The 20547-nt window shown below is 40.2% G+C and overlaps 2 protein-coding genes across 13 annotated transcripts in view; both read right to left on the bottom strand.

The window, feature by feature from the left end:
* Positions 1-4605, bottom strand: part of NXPE3 (neurexophilin and PC-esterase domain family member 3) — a 43716-nt gene extending 39111 nt beyond the window's left edge. For 2 of the 8 annotated variants that reach the window (XM_009199368.3, XM_009199379.3), the window contains exons 1-3: positions 4478-4605; positions 1501-1681; positions 1013-1130 (exon numbers count right to left, since the gene is read on the bottom strand). The gene's annotated coding sequence lies outside the window, so the exon portion shown is untranslated. Of the gene's footprint in view, positions 1-1012; positions 1131-1500; positions 1682-2696; positions 2788-3862; positions 4142-4477 lie in introns of all 8 variants that reach the window. The other 6 variants (XM_009199371.4, XM_021933995.2, XM_031662980.1 and 3 more) reach the window with 5 other exon arrangements.
* Positions 4606-14194: 9589 nt separating this feature from the next.
* The window catches only part of CEP97 (centrosomal protein 97), a 66771-nt gene continuing 60418 nt past the window's right edge, over positions 14195-20547 (bottom strand). For all 5 annotated transcript variants that reach the window (XM_017955088.3, XM_009199354.4, XM_017955090.3 and 2 more), the window contains one exon: positions 14195-19879. In XM_017955088.3, coding sequence (XP_017810577.2) covers positions 19175-19879 — 705 coding nt within the window. In that variant the 3' untranslated portion in view covers positions 14195-19174. The remainder of the gene's footprint in view (positions 19880-20547) is intronic.

Genomic DNA, 20547 nt, shown 5'->3' with positions numbered 1-20547 from the left:
GTTGTCCATTTAAAAAAAAAAAAAAACCAGGTTTCCACGATGGCCAGAGAGAGAAAAGACCAAAGATGGTAGTCCACAGGAATTTAGTTGCACCATAGGCAGGTGTGGTCATGGGTTGTGTTGACACAAGCCATTTAAAGGACATCAGAGTGGTTCAGCCAGGCAGCAGCAGCACACAGCTGCCAGTGATGCAGAAGGAAGACAAGGGCAGGAGACTCTAAAGCGAAAGAACTACAGGACTAGAGGCAGCAATGCAAGAATCCCCTCCCAGCAAGGGGCTTCTACTGACAATAATTTAGGAGGATCGTGCCAGGAAAAGACCTGACTTTGTGCTGTAAGTAGAGCACTGACATTTGAGAGATCACATTTGTACACCTAAATAGATGTTGCGTGAGGCACACTAGACAGACCTCTCTTTGAAAAGATATAGGCCGGGTACAGTGGCTCACACCTGTAATCCCAGCACTTTGGGAGGCCGAGGCAGGCGGATCACAAGGTCAGGAGATCAAGACCATCCTAACATGGTGAAACCCTTTCTCTACTAAAAATACAAAAAATTAGCCGGGTGTGGCGGTGTGCACCTGTAGTCCCAGCTACTTGGGAGGCTGAGGCAGGAGAACAGCGTGAACCCGGGAGGCAGAGCTTGCAGTGAGCCGAGATCGCACCATTGCACTCTAGCCTGGGCAACAGAGCGAGACTCCATCTCAAAAAAAAAAAAGAAAAGAAAAGAAAAGATACGCACTAAAATTTTAATAGTTGTCACCTCTAGGCAGTTTTTGTTTTCTCTTTTATCTGTATGTCCTAATTTTTCACTGGGAAATGAAAATCACAAATATAAAGAATAAAGCTGGGCCAGGCATGGTGGCTCACGCCAGTAATCCCAACACTTTGGAAGGCCAAGACAGGAGGATTGCGGAGATCAGGACTTCAAGACTAGCCGAGGCAAGATAGTGAGAGCCCAACTCTACAAAAAAAAAATTTTTTTTAATTAGCTGGGCATGGTAGTATGCACCTATAGTCTCAGTTACTCAGGAGGCTGAGGTAGGAGAATTGTTTGAGCCTGGGAGGTCGAAGCTGCAGGGAACCATGATCACACCAATGTACTCCAGCCTGGGCAACAGAGCAGGACTCTGTCTCAAAAAAATAAATAAATAAAATAAAGAATAAAACCAATTTCTAAAAGTAAAAATTAAAGATGAGACATAGGAGAAACAAAGCATTAAATCATATCTGTGAAATCAATTCAACTTAAACTGAAAGATTTCTAAGTAAAAGAAGAAACCTAATTCACGGCACGAGGTGACTGTAGTGTAAACAACAAACTATAACAAGTTTCTGGTATTTTCCTATAAACATAAAACCTACGCATTATAACAAAAAAGCTATTTGCAAGGAGCCTTAAAATCAAGTAAGAACAACAGTGTTGGCAGGGAATGATTCTAGAAAAAAGTTCCTCAGATTAACCAAAAAAATAAAAATATATAATTCAATGTAATTTACCTCTTTTGGAAATTTTCCAAGAAGAGATGTTTACTGGAACTAGAAATTAGAAGTTACATCTAACATTCCTTCCAGCATGAAATTCTGAACTCAGCCAATTTTGATCAGAGGTCCTTATTTTTTTCATGCCACATTTGAAGCACACATCAATGTTTTTTTCATTTTTATACAATTCTTCTTGCTGCAACAAAAATATGTATATGATATAAAGGTTAAAGATACTGAAAATGAAGTAAAGAAAAACATTAGAAATTAAGAGTTCAATTTTACAGGCAGAGAGTTATACATGATACAGTGGGAGGAGTGGGCATAGGAACGTTTCCTTTTCCTTACTAATAAAAAATAGTAATTGTCTATTTAAATACATTAACTTCAACCTGGTAAATCACTCTCAGACCTTGGCAGAAGGTCAAAACTTTATAAATAGCAATATAAGTGAAAAAATATAAACCAAAGATAAAAGCTCCAAATGTTATTTTTCTTAAAAACTATTATAATTTTGTAGTTCAATGATCCAATGATTTTGTTTTCCCCTACAGAAAAAAAGGGGTATCTGTACAGATCTAAAAGTTATTATTCAAGGAATCTAAACTTGAGTGATCCTGTTTTCAAATGTCAGACCACCACTTACTCATGCTTTATTTTTATTAATACGTGCAAAGGACAAGCAAAAAGTTAAATGCATGCTCTGCCTTACATGTGGAACCCAGAATTTGTTGGAAGTGTTCTGCCAAGTTTTTATTAAGCCTACTTCCATATTCAGGACTCATAGTGGCCAATCTAACTTCTTTAAGGCCTGTAACAACAACTCCAGACTGCCATTAGGATTCCTACCCCCATCTCACAAGAGAATTACAAAGTAGTCACTTACATCATTTGGAATTACAATTGTCAGTAACACAAATGAAATTCCTGAGTTCAATACTAAACAAAGAAAATGAGACAGCAACCCTATCCTCTGGGGAGCTAATGTTCTCAGGCAACCATTTCACAAAGATAATATATTAGAGGACAACTGCATAGAAACTGTCCAGTTTCTGAGGCAGTCCCTATCCTAAATACTCTGACCTGTTAGCCACATAAATGTAATTGTACTAGTCACAGCAAGTCTCTGGAACTTTAATTCAGAATATATATTTCAGAAGAATAGTAAGAGACAAAAGCACAGATTTACATGTAAAGTATCTACACTTAACTGCTTATATTTCAAACTTTGCAAAGAGTCGCTGTATTTCATAGGATGCTGAGTAAGACCATGAAACAGGGCAGGATCTAAAGAATGAAGAACTGGAGACCCATCCAGGACCCCAACAATGACAGGTTAACCAAATAGGGTCAATCCTTGAAAAAAGATGAAGCAGGGGCACTAGTCTGCAGGACTTGTTTCCACAGATTCCATTCCTCCTTCATGTCCCCCAGCCTCACATGCCCAAAGTGCTGACTCATCTGGACTTTCCCTTGCCCTTCTTCCAAAGCAGGGCCCCATGTATTCATGGAGGTTACATGGCAGGTGGAGAAGTAATAAAATCAGTTATGTAAGTCACATCGTACTAAGTGCTATTTTTAAAATATTGAACACATTGATAGGTTGTGGTCCTCAACCCTGCATGAACATTAATCATCATCGTGGAAGCTTTTTAAAATACAAATAACTGGGCCCCACTCAACCAATTAAATCAGAATCTGTGGGAATAGGCCCAAGAAGCAGCTTTTTTAAAAAAGGTCCCTAGATGATTACAACGTACAGCCAAGTGGGAGAACCACTAGCATAGAGTGGCCAGGGGCTGTTATTCGTTTCAGTTGGTAAAAGGATGGCCTTTTCAAAATGATGTTTGAATTGTAACTTAAATTGTCGGGGCAGAACAACCCAATTCCTGGGCAATGGGGACAGCTAACCCCACTTCAGTGATTTATCCCTTCGTTTCCTTTCTCAGTAACAAATAACAGCACTCTACCAGCCCCAAAGAGATTGTGAGGATAACAGACATGGGGAAAAAAAAAAAAAAAACTAAACAAAGTCAAAGAAAAGCTGAACCCAAACACTACAGAGAAATGGTATGCTGCTGCCTCCACTCAGACAATTATCAGGGTCTGGGAGTCCTGCCAGTTTCAAATATACCCTGATGTTCCAAATGATAATTAACCACAGTGAGGAGGGGGGAGGCCCACCAGAGCAGTGTGATTCTTTATCTTTGGGAAAAGTGGCAACAAACCCCCTTTAACGTAAATCATGAAAAGCAAATAAAATTTACTATTTTGCACAAATGTTGCATAAATCCTGCCTCGGAACCCCTCTTATCACCACCCTAGTGGCCTTCGATCTGGCAGAAATGGGCAACAGGCCAGGGTCTCCATATCACACCTTGTAAAGTTACACTCGTTTCTCCCCATACGACCTGAATCTGATGTCCCCAAACGGCAGCTCAGTAAGGCCAGAACAGTCCACCGTGTGACAGCAGCGCCAGCCAAGAGGCAGCCGGTGCCCAGAGCAGCGATGAGCCGAGAGACATGAGATGGGCAGGGAGGCGTCGCCAAGTGCTCCGCACCGGGTTAGTGAAGCTGCCTGGGGGACAGCAGTCCTTCGCTGAGGCGTGGAGGTCCGAACTGCACCCAGCTGTGCCGTTGCCGCAAGTCGAGGAAACTAAGGATGGAGATGCTCGCTCTCGGCCCCGCCCCGCCCCGCCCCGCCCCGCCGGTACTAGCCTCGGCTCCTGCTTCTCAGCTGCGACACTTTGGCAACCCAGGGCTCCAACTCTGCCTACGCCATCGACCCGGACCTCCCCTCCGTGGGCCCTGCGCCCCCAGCCACGACCCCGGGGGCTGCACGCCTCAGGACGGGGCTGGGGACTCGGGAGCAGATGCGCGCGGAGGGAGGGGCTTCGCAGTCAAAGAGAGAGCTAGATGAGCCGGGCAATGGGTCGCTCCGCCCGCAGCGGCCCCTCCCGACGTCCACACGCAGACCACAACCCGCACTCACCTCCGGGACCCGCCCGCCCTTCGCTCTCCGGGGCCAGGGATCCTGACGCCCCGGCCGGTCGCCGCTGCGCCAGGCCGCTAGCCCCCCGCTTCCTCACCCGGCGACGTCGCCTCACCTCCGACCCCCGGCTACGATTGGTGGAGCTTCGGCGGGGGCGGGCCGAAGGTGTTGACTGACAGCAGCACGCGCCGGGCGGAACCCACAGGCCTGTAAGCGAAGTTGGCACCCTGGCGCTCCACGCCGCGGAGCTCCCGCTTGCGACGCGACACTGCAGCTGTCTCCCCGCGGCCCGAGGTCTCGCCCCTCTCGCGACCCAACTCCTCGTGACCTTCGGACATAAGAGTTTCCTGGGAGCATCCACCTACCTCAAGGCTTTTCGCTTGTCAGCCAAAGTGCCTACAACCGCAGTTGACTCTAGTGGGGCAGCCTTTCCTGTGCAGTGATGGAATTTATTGTGCCCTGAACCGGAGAAATGCGATTTGCCAAGTATGAGCACGGATATAGCGGATCCTTGAATCTTTTCCTTGCTTTGAAATTAGTCAGCAACTTCTATTCCGTAAAACAGCCCGTTCCTTTTACTCTCACTGTACATGATGTCGGTCTCTTGGCAAAGCATACTTTCCTCACCCCCCACCATCCCAAATTCTGGGTTATCCTATTTTGAACATTTTTCTAACTGGTGAAACGTCGGTGGCAGTTATGTGAACTTCAGGAACTGAGAGGAGTCCTGAGAAGACACTTGTTCAAGAAACCAGAAGGGATTGCGGTCTGCACCGTGTTTTTCTGTGCTCGGAGCACAGTGGGGTTAACACAGGTCCCAAAAGCAGGCCTGCCCCCGGACTATTATCCCAAAGTTTAAGAAAAATAATTAATATACATGACAACTAAGTATTTTGCCTTTTCTTGACCATAATGGACTCTGCATGCTCATTCAGGTGCTTTCATGGCAGGCCTGCATCGTGGACAACCAGATCCATGAATGGGATAAAAGGAAGTTCTGCTACAGGGTGGAAGATCTCTTCTGTAGTAATGATCTGATACTCCTTCTTCCTCGAGGAAATACAGCACTCTGGTACCTTTTGAGAACATAAAAGGTAGCTTCCTTCCGCTATCAAAGAAGAGCCCCATATACTAGACCTCTGCTCTGGTTATGCTTTATCTCCCAGTAGGATCCCCCACCTCATGTACAGTTTGGCTGTCTTACAAGGGGTAAAATACTTAGGACAAGATGACTTCTAGATCATGGTTTTGGACCTCATTGACCCCATTCTCCCCCAAGCACTCATAACCCTGAGGCATTTGAGTGATCTTACCTATATTTACCTATATTTTACAGTCATAACCACAAATAAGAGCAGCCCCGACCAGAAAAGCCCATCCATCACTACCAGTTTCTTAAAAGATTTCTCACTGCAAAGTTCCCACACTCCCACCTCAGCACATTCAGTGAAGAATACTGTCACGCACAGAGTATGCACTTTGGATCCTAGCCTACCTGGATCTGGACCACAGCTTTGTTTCTTACTACTAGTGCCATCCTAGGCAAATTACTTAACTTCTCTGCATTCATTTCCTCTACTGTAAATTGGGGGCAACACCACTGAATGTTCATTTTTGATCATCTCACAGCCCGTCATGGTGTTTCACACCTGTAATCCCAGCACTTTGGGAGGCCGAGGTGAAACAGGAATTAAAAGAAATTGAAGAATGTGTAAGCGACAACTCAGTTGTATGTAAGAAAACCCATTTCCCCCTGAGAAAGAGAAAGAAGTGGAGTCCTTTAAAAATTAACTGCCTGTTTTTCTGTGGCTAGTGAGCCTTATCTCTCCCTTTCCCAGGCATTGTGAAGACTCTGCATCTCTAGCTGTGCAGCTGCAAGGTCTCTAGGCAGATAAACTCAAGTCATAAAACACGTTGTTCCTTGAAAAGTAAGAAATGATGTAATGCATGTCTCCATTGAATAACTGTCTTTGTGTCTCGCTTCTGTAATATGCTTCCCCCTGCACAAATCTCCCCCCACCCCACAAAATGCTCAAAAGGTAACCAGACTCTTTGTTCGGGGCTCAGTCTTTTCGGCTGTTAATCTGACTGAGCCGGTGCACTTAAATAATAAATAATAAGTTTCCTCCTCAACCCCTCAGTCTCTCTGATTCCTAAATTGTCCTGCTGCAGAGGCAGGCAGATGGCATGAGCTTAGGAGTTTGAGATCAGCCTGGGCAACATAGTGAGACCCCATCTCTACAAAAAATATAAAAATTAACCAGGGCCAGGCACAGTGGCTCATGCCTGTTATCCCAGCACTTTGGGAGGCCGAGGTGGGAGGATCACCTGAGGTCAGGAGTTTAAGACCAGCCTGGCCAACATGATGAAACCCCATCTCTACTAAAAATACAAAAATTGGCTGGGTGTGGTGGCACACACCTGCAATCCCAGCTATTCAGGAAGCTGAGGCAGGAAAATCACTGGAACCCAGGAGCTGAGATCACACCACTGCACTCCAGCCTGGGCAAGACTCCATCTCAAAAAGAAAAAAAATTTACCAGGTGTGGTGGTATATACTTGTAGTCCCAGCTACTCAGGAGGCTGAGGTGGAAGGATAGCTTGAGCCTGGGAGGTTGAGGCTGTAGTAAGCTGTGATCGTGCCACTGTACCAGCCTGGGTGACAGAGCGAGGCCCTGTCTCAAAAAAAAAAAAAAAGTTTATATGATTATATGAAACCAAAGGAACTGGTCATTTCTGTCCCATCTGCAAAAGTGGTTTAGACACTAGTGTTTATTAATGCTAAACTTGATTAAGCAAAACAAAGCATAGATCTAAGCAAAACAAAGAATAGATCTTAAGAGTAGACAAAAGCAAATAAACCTGTCTCTGATGGCAGAAGCTTGAGGCACAAGCACATTAAGTATTTTTATATTTCTTGACCACAGTGGACTCTGCATTCATTCAGATATTTTCACAAAGGCCTACATGCATACTCCTGAGCCCAAGTCAGTTCCTCACTCAGTTCCTTTGCTTCCCCGCTTTGAATAAGTCACTGAAATTTGGGCCCCAAGGCCATCTACCTACTGAAAATTAAGTGATCACTGTCACATTAGGTACCAACCACTCTGTTCCAAAACACCATGAACAGTTGGAGGAGGCTGCCAAGGGTAAGAGACTAAAAGGGAGAGAGGTAGTTGTCACTATTGTGTTGCTCCATGCTCTCAAATTAATGGACATATTTTCCTTTTAAAAGTCATAATTGGCTGGGTGCGGTGCTCACGCCTGTAATCCCAACACTTTGGGAGGCTGAGGCAGGTGGATCTCCAGAGGTCAGGAGTTTGAGACCAGCCTGGCCAACATGGTGAAACCCTGTCTCTACTAAAAATAAAAAAAAAATTAGCCAGGCATAGTGGCAGACGCCTGTAATCCCAGCTACTCTACTCGGGAGGCTGAGGCACGAGAATTGCTTGAACTCAGGTGATGGAGGTTGCAGTGAGCCGAGATCATGCCATTCATTGCATTCCAGCCGGGGCAACAAGAGCAAAACTCTGTCTCAAAAAAAAAAAAAAAGAAAGAAAGAAAGAAGAAGTTGTAATTAATGATGGCTAATCTCACACGCAGTTTAGGGAAAAATGAGATCGATTTTTTTCCTCCACTCTTGATTTCTCCAGTTCAGTAGTCCCCAAATCAAATTTCACTGATAATTGAAATAACATCAGTAGCTTTTGTTTTGTTTTGTTTTGTTTTGTTTTGTTTTGTTTTGAGACGGAGTCTCGCTGTGTTGCCCAGGCTGGAGTGCAGTGGCCGGATCTCAGCTCATTGCAAGCTCCGCCTCCCGGGTTTTTATGCCATTCTCCTGCCTCAGCCTCCCGAGTAGCTGGGACTACAGGCGCCCACCACCTCGCCCGGCTAGTTTTTTGTATTTTTTTAGTAGAGACGGGGTTTCACCGTGTTAGCCAGGATGGTCTCGAACTCCTGACCTCGTGATCCGCCCATCTCGGCCTCCCAAAGTGCTGGGATTACAGGCTTGAGCCACTGCGCCCGGCCGCTTTTTTTTTTTTTTTTTGAGATGGAGTCTCACTCTGTTGCTCAGGCTGGGGTGCGGTGGCACAATCTCGGCTCACTACAACCTCCGCCTCCTGGGTTCAAGTGATTCTTCTGCCTCAGCCTTGACAGTAGCTAAGATAATAGGCGTGTGCCACCACGCCCAGCTAATCTTTTTAATTTTTAGTAGAGATGGGGTTTTTTACCATGTTGGCCAGGTTGGTCTTGAACTCCTGGCCTCAAGTGATCCACCTGCCTTGGCCTCTCAAAGTGCTGAGATTACACGTGTGAGCACTTTGGGAGGCTGAGGCAGGTGGATCATGAGGTCAGGAGTTCGAGAGCAGCCTGGCCAATATGGTAAAACCCCGTATCTACTAAAAATACAAAAATTAGTAAGGCGTAGTGGCACACACCTGTAGTCCCAGCTACTTGGGAGGCTGAGGCAGAAGAATCGCTTGAACCTGGGAGGTGGAGGTTGCAGTGATCCCAGATTGCGCCACCGCACTCCAGCCTGGGAGAAAGAGTGAGACTCTGTCTCAAAAAAAAAAAAAAAGAATATTGATCAGGCATTTTGTAGACTATCCTTCAACTTGGATTTGCCTGGTGTTTGTTTACTCATGGTTAGACTTGGGGGAAGAATACCAGAATGAAATGTCTTCACTGCATCAGATTAAGGAACATGCAACATGATTTCTCACTGGTGATGTTAACCTTGCTCATTTGATTGAGATGTTATATGCTACGTTTCTCTGCAATAGAGTGGCTAATTTTCTTTTTCCATACTCCATCTATTAGTAACAAGTCACTAAGTCCAGCTCACACTCAGGAGAGGGAAATTAAGTTTTATCTTATGAAGGAAGGAGTATCAAAGAACTTTTGGGTACATGTTTAAACCATCATAATAATCAATGTGTATTTAAGGGAAGATACTTTGAAGCTACACAAATATTCTATCTCTTCTTATAGTTTTGCCCACTAATTTTGACATTCATCAGTGGGTTTCTGTTGTAGCAATTATTATAGTGGTTTTCTAATGGTGATTTTCCTATTCCCTTCATTCTTTCTGCGTTTGTTATTTGGAAGTCTTCTGTAAGAGTTGTCCTTCTGTACCCTCTCTGAAAGGACTAAAAAACTAGGAAAAAAAAAAAATGAAAGGGTTGCCGGTGCTTCTTCAGCTATTTATTTGTTCAATAGTTTATTTACATCAGGGTGCACTCATGGATGTTTATTTTATTCCTTGATTTATAATCTGTTATTTTGCTGCTCAAATTGTTCCAGCTTTTGCCATTGGGACCTCTTTCAGGTTGGTTCATGTGTTTTTTTTACATGCTTGATCATTTGTTTGCTTATCACTTCCTTACTTTCTGGCACTTAAGATGTTCTGGGATCATTTTTTTTCTTTGCCTCACCCCTGGAATCAACCATTTCTCCAAAGAGCCTTGTTCCCTTTTATTGAAGAATGGTAGAGACCAAGACATGGGTGCTAGACGTGCTTGTTGCTACTGAAGGATCATTCTTTCTAGGCCTGTACAGAGCTAAAAATGTACGTGTGTATACTAACCCATGTGTAAACATATACACTGTATCTTTATACTTATATAAACATATATATATACACATTTATATTTATATAGACATATATGTCTATATTTACTTCCATAACTACCTGTGTAGACATGAGTTCATACTGACATCTCCAACTCCAATCCAGCACCACAGGGCTCATTCCTGCATTTCTCCTTTGCATATTTGTAATTTCTTTTTCTAACAGTGAGATACCTGGCCATCATTATCTATATTTACTTTATTTGTGCAAGCCTAGTATAGATGGCAGTTACAGAATAGACAACCTGTACCCCTGTAAGAAACATTTACCAACCAGAGTACAGTGTTCCTATACAGTTCTTTTTGTCTCTAGCTCAGTGACGTTATGTCATAAATTTGTAATACAGTTGGTGTCATTTGTCATAGACCACATTCCATTCTGAGATCCCCTTGACATCCTCGGTAGAGATTTATTTTTTGGAAAAACTTGAAAAAAGTTCAGACTTTGTAATGTATTGTTCTGTGGATTTTGACAAGTCTGTAGACATACGTATTCATCATCACAGTACCACACAAAAAAGTTTCACCCTAAAAATTCCCACATGCAAGCCCTTTATAGTCAATCTCTTCCTCAATCTCTAACAACCACTTATCTATTTTCTCTCCCTATAGTGTTGCTTTTTCCAGAATTTCATATAAATAGGATCATACAATATGTACTCCCCAGATTATGATTACCAGAAAGTTTGGGAACCAACACTCTTGCTAATTCAGATACTATCTGATGAAGTACCAACATCCACTTCATCACCAAACTGAGAATCAGCTTCAATTGTTTGAGGGGCAAACAGGTTTTCTTTTCCTTCAAAGAAAGATGAAACAATACAAGAAAAGCTTTGCTGTCCTACTCCCTCTCAAGAATATGGACTTCCACTTCCACCAATTCGAGTTGTATTTGTTTCTAAACCAGTTTATTCCAGTTATAATGTGATTATAATCATATAATCTAAGTACTTATTATGTGAACCTTTGAAATCTAGTGTAAAAAGAAAAAATATTCAAGGAAAACAAAGTTGAGTGTTTCGGAAAGACTCAAAAGTGAATTGCTTAAAAAGGTAAAAAAACTGCAATTGAGTTAGGTACAGGCAAGAAATGTGTCAAAAATCAGATGGAGAAATTATAAAAACCTAGAAACATTCTGCATTCCGATGGCTTTATACATGTTTTTAAATTCTTACTCTATTTTAAAGAAACTAAAAATGGAAATTGTGCATTATAGGTAAAAGTTAGACATAGAACTACAGAGCATCTATACTCAAAGAAAACATTAGAAAAAAACAAAGGACTCAAACACTACCAGATTTCAAGACTTAGTATAAAGCTATAGTAATGAAGACAACGTAGTATTGAAATATAGACAAATAAATCACTGGAACAGAAGACAATCCAGAAATGGATTCATACATATATGGCCAGTTGATTTTTTGCAAAGGTGACAAGGCAGTTAAATGGGGAAAGGACAATCTTTTTCAACAAATGATGCTGGATACCTGGATAATAATATGTAAAAAATAAAGAAATCATAAACTTTATCTCGTACCATATAAAAATTTAACATGAAGTGGATCATAGGTTTCAGTGTAAGAGCTAGAACTACAAAACCTCTAGAAAAAAACTTAGAATATCTTTTTGACCTTGGGTATGGCAAAGATTTCTTAAACACAACACCAAAAGCACAAACTATCTTTAAAAATCAACATATTAGACTTCGTCAAAATCTTAACCCTTTCCTCTTCAAAAACCATGACCATGAACATGAAAAGGCAACCCACAGACTGAGACAAAATATTTTATATTTGTTCAAGGAGTTATGCCTAGACTATATAAATCTTTTTTTTTTTTTTTTTTTTTTCCTGAGACCAAGTCTCACTCCGTCCTCTGTCGCCCAGGCTGGAATGCAATGGCGTGATCTTGGCTCACTGCAACCTCCACCTTCTGGGTTCAAGAAATTCTCCTGTCTCAGCCTCCCAAGTAGCTGGGACTACAGGCACATGACACCACACCTGGCTAACTTTTTGTATTTTTAGTAGAGACAGGGTTTCACAGTGTTAGCAAGGATGGTCTCGATCTCGTGATCCGTCCACCTTAGCCTCCCAAAGTGCTGGGATTATAAGCATGAGCCACCATGCCCGGCCTAAATAATTCTTACAACTCAAAATAAGGAAACAGACAACCCAATTTATTTTTTTTTCATTTTTAGTTTTTTTTTTTTAGATGGAGTCTCACTCTGTTGCCCAGGCTGGAGTACAGTGCTGCGATCTCGGCTCCTTGCGACCTCCACCTCGCAAGTTCAGATGATTCTCCTGTCTCTGCCTCTAGAGTAGCTGGGATTACAGGTGCGCACCACCACACCCAGCTAATTTTTGTATTTTTAGTAGAGATGGGGTTTCACCATGTTGGCCAAGCTAGTCTCAAACTCCTGACCTCAAGTGGTCCGCCTGCCTCAGCCTCCCAAAGTGCTGGGATTACAGGTGTGATCCACTGCGCCTGACCCCCATTTTTTAAAAATGGGTAAATTTTTTGAATACTCCAAATTTAGGGACACTTAACCAAAGATATACACACAGCAAATAAATTAAAAGATCCTGCACATCATTAGTCATTAGGGAAATGTAAATTAAACCACACTGAAATACTACATGTATCCACTAGAATGGACAAAATTAAAAAGACTGACCATAACAAATGTTAGTGAGGATATAGAAAAACTGGAACCATCCTATACTGCTAGTGGGAATGCAAAATGCTACAACCACTTTGGAAAAAAAAACTGGTTTGGCAGTTTCTTCAAAAGTTAAGACATATACCTACTGTAAGATCCAGTCATTCCACTCTTAGGTATTTACCCAAGATAAATGAAAACACATGTTCATACAACGACTTAGTCACAAATGCTCACACCAGCTTCAGTTCGAATAACCAAAATGTACAAATAACCCAAATGTCCATCAGCAGATTAATGGATAAACAAATTTTGGCAAATACATACAATGAACTACTACTCAGAAAGCAATCAGACGAATCTCAAATAATCATGCTGAGTAAAAGAAACTGGGTAAAATAGGACATGTCATGAAGGGGATGAGGAATCTCTTGGAGATAATAGATACGTTTACCATATTGATCGTTGTGGTGGTATTATGGGCACAATGTGTCAAAATTTATCAAACTGTCCACTTTATTTTTTTTTTTCATTTTTTTTTTTTTGAGATGGAGTCTCATTCTGTCACCCAGGCTGGAGTGCAGTGGTGCAATCTTGGTTCACTGCAACCTCTGCCTCCTGGGTTCAAGCGATTCTCCCACCTCAGCCTCCCGAGTAGCTGGGATTACAGGCACCCACCACCAATGCCTGGCTGATTTTTTTGTATATTTAGTGAAGATGGGGTTTCGCCATTTTGGCAAGGCTGGTCTCGAACTCTTGATCTCAAGTAATCCACCCGGTTCAGCTTCCCAAAGTGCTGGGATTACAGGCATGAGCCACCAAGCCCAGCCAAATTGTCTACTTTAAATATGCAATTTTAAATATGCCTTAAGAATTTGAAAAAGGAAATAAAAATTAAAAATATTTATGTCTTTAAATGTCCACTTTAAATATGCCAATTATATTTCAATAAAAATATTTTAAAGTTTATGGTGTATAGATACATATATATCATATATATATAATCTTTTATGATTCCCTGCTGTAATTTTTTTATTCACCAACCAACTACAGGTTCCAATAGTGTCAAATGAGAGGGCTTCTACTCAACTTAGCCCCCAACACTCACTATCTTCACTAGCCCCAGAAAATGTCATCTATGCTCGTTGAAGGATGTCTGCTTTTCTCTGTCTAGAGAATTCTAGTGAGTATCTAGAGGTAATGAAATCTATACTGAATAAAACTAAATTAGCATTCCTTCCACTTCGTATCCATTTTCATAAGGCAAGAGCTGTTTTATTGTAAATTCACTTATATAATGAGAATCCTCTGGACATTGCTTAGTAGGGTTCTATTTGCAATTTATTCTGAACTTTATCCATTAATTACAAGCACAATGCATAACAATCATTACTACTAATCATCAAAATAAACAGATGAAGCACTCAAATGTATAAACCTTTTATTTAAAATTAGAGACTCAAATACAAATTAAATAAGTACAATATAAAATAGTAAGCCTTCATAAAACAGATCATAACCACTTTAAATCATTTACTATTTCTACAACAAAATTAAAGAGAAACTTAAATACAGTCCAAAATCAAATTATTTTTAAACTCTTATTGTCAACATTAAAATTATTACAAAACATTCAAAGAGATTTAATTAGAAGATGAACAAGGCCAGGTGCAGTGGCTCACGCCTGTAATCCCAGCACTTTGGGAGGCCAAGGTGGGTGGATCACGAGGTCAAGAGATTGAGACCATCCTGGCCAACATGCTGAAACCCCAACTCTACTAAAAATATAAAAATTAGCTGGGCATGGTGGCGTGTGCCTGTAGTCTTAGCTACTCGGGAGGATGAGGCAGGAGAATCACTTCAACCAGGAAGTGGAGATTGCAGTGAGCCGAGATCACACCACTGCACTCCAGCCTGGCGACAGAGCAAGACTCTGTCTCAAAAAAAAAAAAAAAAAGGAAATGAACAAAACTACTACAGAGTGATTCCTGCTATCCACTAAAATAAATAAGAATTAAAATTCAATGTGATTTCCATTCATCCACAGATAAAAAGCACCTCATTTTAAGAAGACAATTATCTATTTCTTTCCAAGGTTGTGAGGACTGCTTTGTTTATTTGACTTTTAATTTTAATATGGCACAACAAGCTTGATCAGTAAAAGCAATATTATTAAAAATGTTTAAAATGTTCCTTACAGACCGTTTCCGCTTCACTTCATGAATGAGGGTATCATATATGTAACATTTAAAACATTACGACGCAATAAATATCTTTTAAAGGTATGTGGCAAAATAAAAATACACTCTGGTTCGAGCTGGTGTTCGGAAAAAATAAAAATACACATTAAACAATGAAGCCTCGGCCGGGCACAGTGGCTCACACCTGTCATCTCAGCACTTTGGGAGGCGGAAGCAGGCGGATCACTTGACGTCAGGAGTTCAAGACCAGCCTGGCCAACATGGTGAAACCCCATCTCTACTAAAAATACAAAAAAATTAGCCGAGCCTTGTGGTTGCACACCTGTAATCCCAGCTATGCAGGAAGCTCAGGCAGGAGAATCGCTTGTACCCAGGAAGTGGAGGTTGCAGTAAGCCGAGACCAGTCTGGGTGACAAGAGTGAAACTGCCTCAAAAACAAACAAACAAACAACAACAAAAAAAACAATGAAGTATCTTCTTTCCTTTATGATGGGGAAATGATCTTATGCATTCTATTTTTCCTTTTTACTGTCTTAATTCTTTAGAAAAAACGTTTTATATTTTTATTATCAATGTTATAAATCTAATTCTAAGACTTTGCACACAAAAAAATACCAAGGGAGATAGTATAGTATCTTAAGCTTGTATTTTCCTGAAATTATTGGTAAAAAGTAGAACTAGACTTAAGTAGATAATAGGAAAACACAGTATTATGGTGTTTGTATACAAAAAATAATCCAAATAAAAACACATGCTCAAGATGGCACCCACATTATTCCAGAATAAAGTTATTTACATATATACAATTATATGACTAAATAAATGAACATTTTCTAAAACATGCATATTGTGAAGCCTTTTATAATTAAACTTTTAAAATCAAACTAAATTGCATATTATCAACTGTCATGATTAGAGCTTTCTGCACACCAGGAGAGTTGAAATTTTAACATCTGTTGTTCTACAAAACGGAAGATAAAATGTCATCAAACTCAGCATTTCTCTAGAAAATTTTATATCCCTCAGCAACCTGTCATACTGCCTGTCATCAAATAAATGGACTCCAAAATGTAATTATTCTTTTCAGAAAAAATTTTTTTTTGTAGAGAGGTGGGTCTTGCTATGTTGTCCAGGCTGGTCTTGAACTCCTGGTCTCAAGTGATCCTTCGGCCTCGGCCTCCCAAAGCGCTGGGATTACAGTCGTCAACCACCACACCCAGTCTCTTTTCTAAAACTTTAATTTCCACTATTGCTCTTCTGAAATCATTTTAATCAAGTCACGTTTCTTGAAGAAAATTCACTCAGGGTTCTGAAGGAATTAGTTATTTTCTACAAGCAACTCTGTCATGAGTGATAGAGTTGTAGCTCTCTTAGAAGTTTTTTTCCCTCTTTCAAAGAGAATGAGAAATATGCAGAGATTTCCGTACTGACTCACTAAATGTAAAGATTAAGAGGACATAATAAAAGTTTGGACTACAGTAGCATATAGGTTTTCAGTTCATTTGCTACTAACTAGCTATAACTTAGACAAGTCATTTAACATGCTGTGCTTTAGTTTCATCTTTGAAACAAAGAGATTCGAACAGAAATTCTTAAGCTTCCTTCCAACTCTTACACAGTATGATTCTGTGCTTCTGCAGGAATTCTTAATTGATAAACTGAGTCTTCCATAAATCAAGAGAACTGATGTGTACTAAAATAGCACAGCTGAACTAAACCTCTCCTTGTTAGGAAAAAAACACAAAGACCATGTTCAAAGCTCAACTTTCCAAACCTTACTAGACCCAGTCCCTCTTCAGCCAGACCAAAGAATAGCCCATAGGGTTAAAACCAAATATCTTAATTATATAAATTACTTTTAAAGTATAACGTAAACCCATTAAAATATATTAAGTCTATGCCAGTTTTCCTACATTCTAATTTACAATATTTTCATTTTATCTACATTCAAGATAATATGTACAGTTAAGGAAGGGGCTATTTAATATTCTTGCACTTCTAAACACTAGTAAAAGTTAAATAAAACACAGACGAAGAACAGAATATTGATAATTATCATATTCTGCCAAATTGTTAATGAAAGTATGCTGAGTACTCTTTATGGGCTAGAGAAACAAGGCAAAGGTAAAAAATGAAATCCTGCTAACAAGTGCTGATGATCAAATGAATTTAGTTATGTTACGCCATTACTTAAAAGAAGACAGGAGGGAGAGGATTTTAGTAGAAACCTATTTAGGTAATACTGAATCATGACATTCTAGCAGCTTTTATGAAAAACTAATGTATAAAGTAGTATTTTGGTACTAGTGCAGTGCAGATTGGTTTTTCTTTGTATAACTATGGACAGCAAGTGAGGCACTTAACTGTAAAATAGAAAAATAGGGTATATTTTAAAAGACATTCAAAATCATTCTGAAAAGATAATTAGCACTGTTGAAAAAAAGTTAGAAATTCCATTTTTATTTAACATGCATTCAATGTTACACGTTTCACTAAGGAAAATCCTTCTGAAAGTAAGATTATTGTTTTATTTATAAGAAACAGAAAATATTTCCTTTTCAAGGGATTCTGGATTTCTAAGAATAAAATCCAAGTCGTCTCAACCTGAGTGCTACGCATTTATAAACTGAGAAAAATACATCTTACCATACAGGAAAAATGTTATGACTATCAACAAATACCATGAGCTGGGAGCACTGGCTCCTGCTTATAATCCCAGATACTCAGGAGGCTGAAGTGGGAGGATCACTTGGGCCAGGAGTTCGAGGTTATAGTGAACTATGATCATGGCACTGCACCAACAGAGCCAGACTCCATCTCTTTAAAAAACAACAACAACAAATGCCACGTACCATGTAATCCTCAACTTTATCCTTGAAGGATCAGATGCTTTTATTTTATATAACTTCAAAGAAGGGCACCTAACGACTACAACAGAATAATTAATAGATATTTAGCACCTAAATTTAGAGAACACTTAAGTATTGCCATAGTTTTAAATAGCTGTATATCTGTACGTTGAGGGAAACCAAATACATATTGTTCAATGATATTATCCTTAATTACAAATGCATCTACCTACAATATTCAAACACAAATCTTATTTCTCCCTTATTGCAGACATATATATCCCTTTTAACAAGTAAAGGGAGGTTTATTATTTCTTCACCATCATTAAATTGTCTTCCAAATGTGGCACTTTTTCAGGTTAGACAAAAAGCAGTTCCTAAAAAGTCATTCATATTCGACCATTAGTATTACTTTAAATGTTCTTCTCTATGGGACAGAGGTCAAAATTGAAGTGAATGGCCGTAGACCTTCTGTTGAAATACATAATATAAGCAGGAACAGAGGAGATGAACATACATTAATTTCTGACAACATATTGGCACATAAATGCTTATCTATAGGGTGAAAAAGCACTTAACGAAAGGATAAATATTTGCCATGACAGTATTTCAAGTGAATGGAGACTAGTGTTTCCTTTCTTCATATCTAAGTGAAATATTCTTATGTTGCGTAAGTAAACTTGACTTTAATTCTGGATAGAACACTTTACTTCATATGTTAAAACTGATGCATGACATTAACTGAAGTTTTCCACGAGACAATTTAATTATTCCCATTGAGAAATCTTATAATCCTACCTTTTCTTAATTTACTTATAGAAAGGCTTTCCTTGACTCTAAAAGGAGGGAAAAAGGCTTTAAAAAAACATTTTATGGCAAATTTCAATAGTTCACAATCCTCATATTTCTCATTTATATTTGCTTTATCAAATTTCATTCCCTACTATATAATTAATTTTCTCAGACACAGAAGAGCCAAAATTCTCTTATTTATATATTTAAGGTATTTTTTTCTATTTTCTTTAATATATGCTAGCTTATTTTTGAAAGTAAATGAGTACATGAAAGAAACAGGAACATTGTTGATGTAATTCAGTTAAGAAATAAAGTGCATATAGCTGTCAATATAAGTAGTTTGGTACCTTACAGCTAAGTAAAAAGCTAACAAAATCAAAATGAAAACTCAGCTCAATATCTAGAATCTGAAAAATATGAGCCATGAATACAAATTCTATATAAATAGTAACAAAATTAGGGGTAGGGAGTACTCCCCTCCAAAAAAAAAAAAAAGGCAACTGAAAGTATTTTTAAGAAAAGTTAAGTGGGTATCTGCTTCCCAAAAGACCACAACATGCTACACAGTAACACCAACATGCAATAGCTGAAACGCAGAATCACATTCTGGCTGCTGCCCTTGAACTTCTGCATTTAATTTAGAATTCTCTTGTGTCTGGCTAATTTCACCTTGCAAAGGAGGAGATATGCCATGACTCTCATCTACAGAAGCACCGTCAGACAAGGTATCTAACTGTACTGGGAAACAAGCAATGTGAAGTTTACTATCTCTTGTCTCTCTATCAAAACTGGTCCTCTCATCAGCATCTTCCAGCTGTTGAACTGAAGTTAAATACTGTTCAAGCAGACTATTGTCCTGCTCATTATTTGAGCTTTCCTTATTCCATTCACCATGTTCCTCACTAACATCCCCTAAATCTGATTCTTTGCCATATCTCACTGTGTCAATGGAATTCCCCATTATGGAGCTTTCACTGCCTTCTGTGGAACTTTTCTCAAAATCCAACGAATCCTGAAAAGAATGAACTTGTTCTGTTAGAGAGGAATGAAAACCAGAGTCTGGAAATTCTGGTAATGATTTATCTTGAGGAGCTACATCAGAAGCAATGAACCAATCAGCATTTTGATCAGAAGAGGACTCCTGGCTTTGGGTAAATAATGGAGGTTTCGATGACACAAGAGTACTTGATATAGGAGGAACATCAGTATGCCAGGAACTTAGACGCTGGTCCACTGTCTGTTGCCAAACCTGTAGAGACCTTACCTATAAACCAGAGAATACAGTTGTATTATAAAATAAAAAGTGTCTTTTTTGTTTGTTTTTGAGACAGAGTCTCGCTCTGTCACCCAGGCTGGAGTGCAGTGGCACAATCACAGCTCACTGCAGCATCAACCTCCTGGGCTCAAGTGATCCTCCCACCCCACCTCTGCCTCCTAAGCAGCTAGGACTCCAGGTGCCCACCACCATGTCTGGCTATTTGTTTTCCCTTTTTTTTTTTTTTTTGAGATGGAGTTTCGCTCTTGTTACCCAGGCTGGAGTGCAATGGCGCAATATCGGCTCACTGCAACCTCCGCCTCTCAGGTTCGAGCAATTCTCCTGCCTCAGCTTCCCAAGTAGCTGGGATTACAGGCGCCCACCACCACACGTGGCTAATTTTCTATTTTTAGTAGAGACAGGGTTTCCCCATGTTGGTCAGGCTGGTCTCAAACTCCTGACCTCAGGTGGTCCACCCACCTCGGCTTCCCAGAGGCTGGGATTATAGGCGTGAGCCACTGTGTCCATTCATCTGGCTAATTTAAAAAAATCTTTTTGTAGAGATGGGGTCTCACTTTGTTGCCCAGGATAGTCTTGAACTCCTGGGCTCAAGCAATCCTCCTGCCTTGGCCTCCCAAGTGCTGGGATTACGGGCACAAGCCACTGCACCCCACCTG

This window comes from Papio anubis, chromosome 2 (genome assembly GCF_008728515.1).
Source record: "Papio anubis isolate 15944 chromosome 2, Panubis1.0, whole genome shotgun sequence".
NCBI classification, from domain to species: Eukaryota; Metazoa; Chordata; class Mammalia; order Primates; family Cercopithecidae; genus Papio; species Papio anubis.
This window is presented reverse-complemented; position numbering and strand designations above follow the sequence as displayed.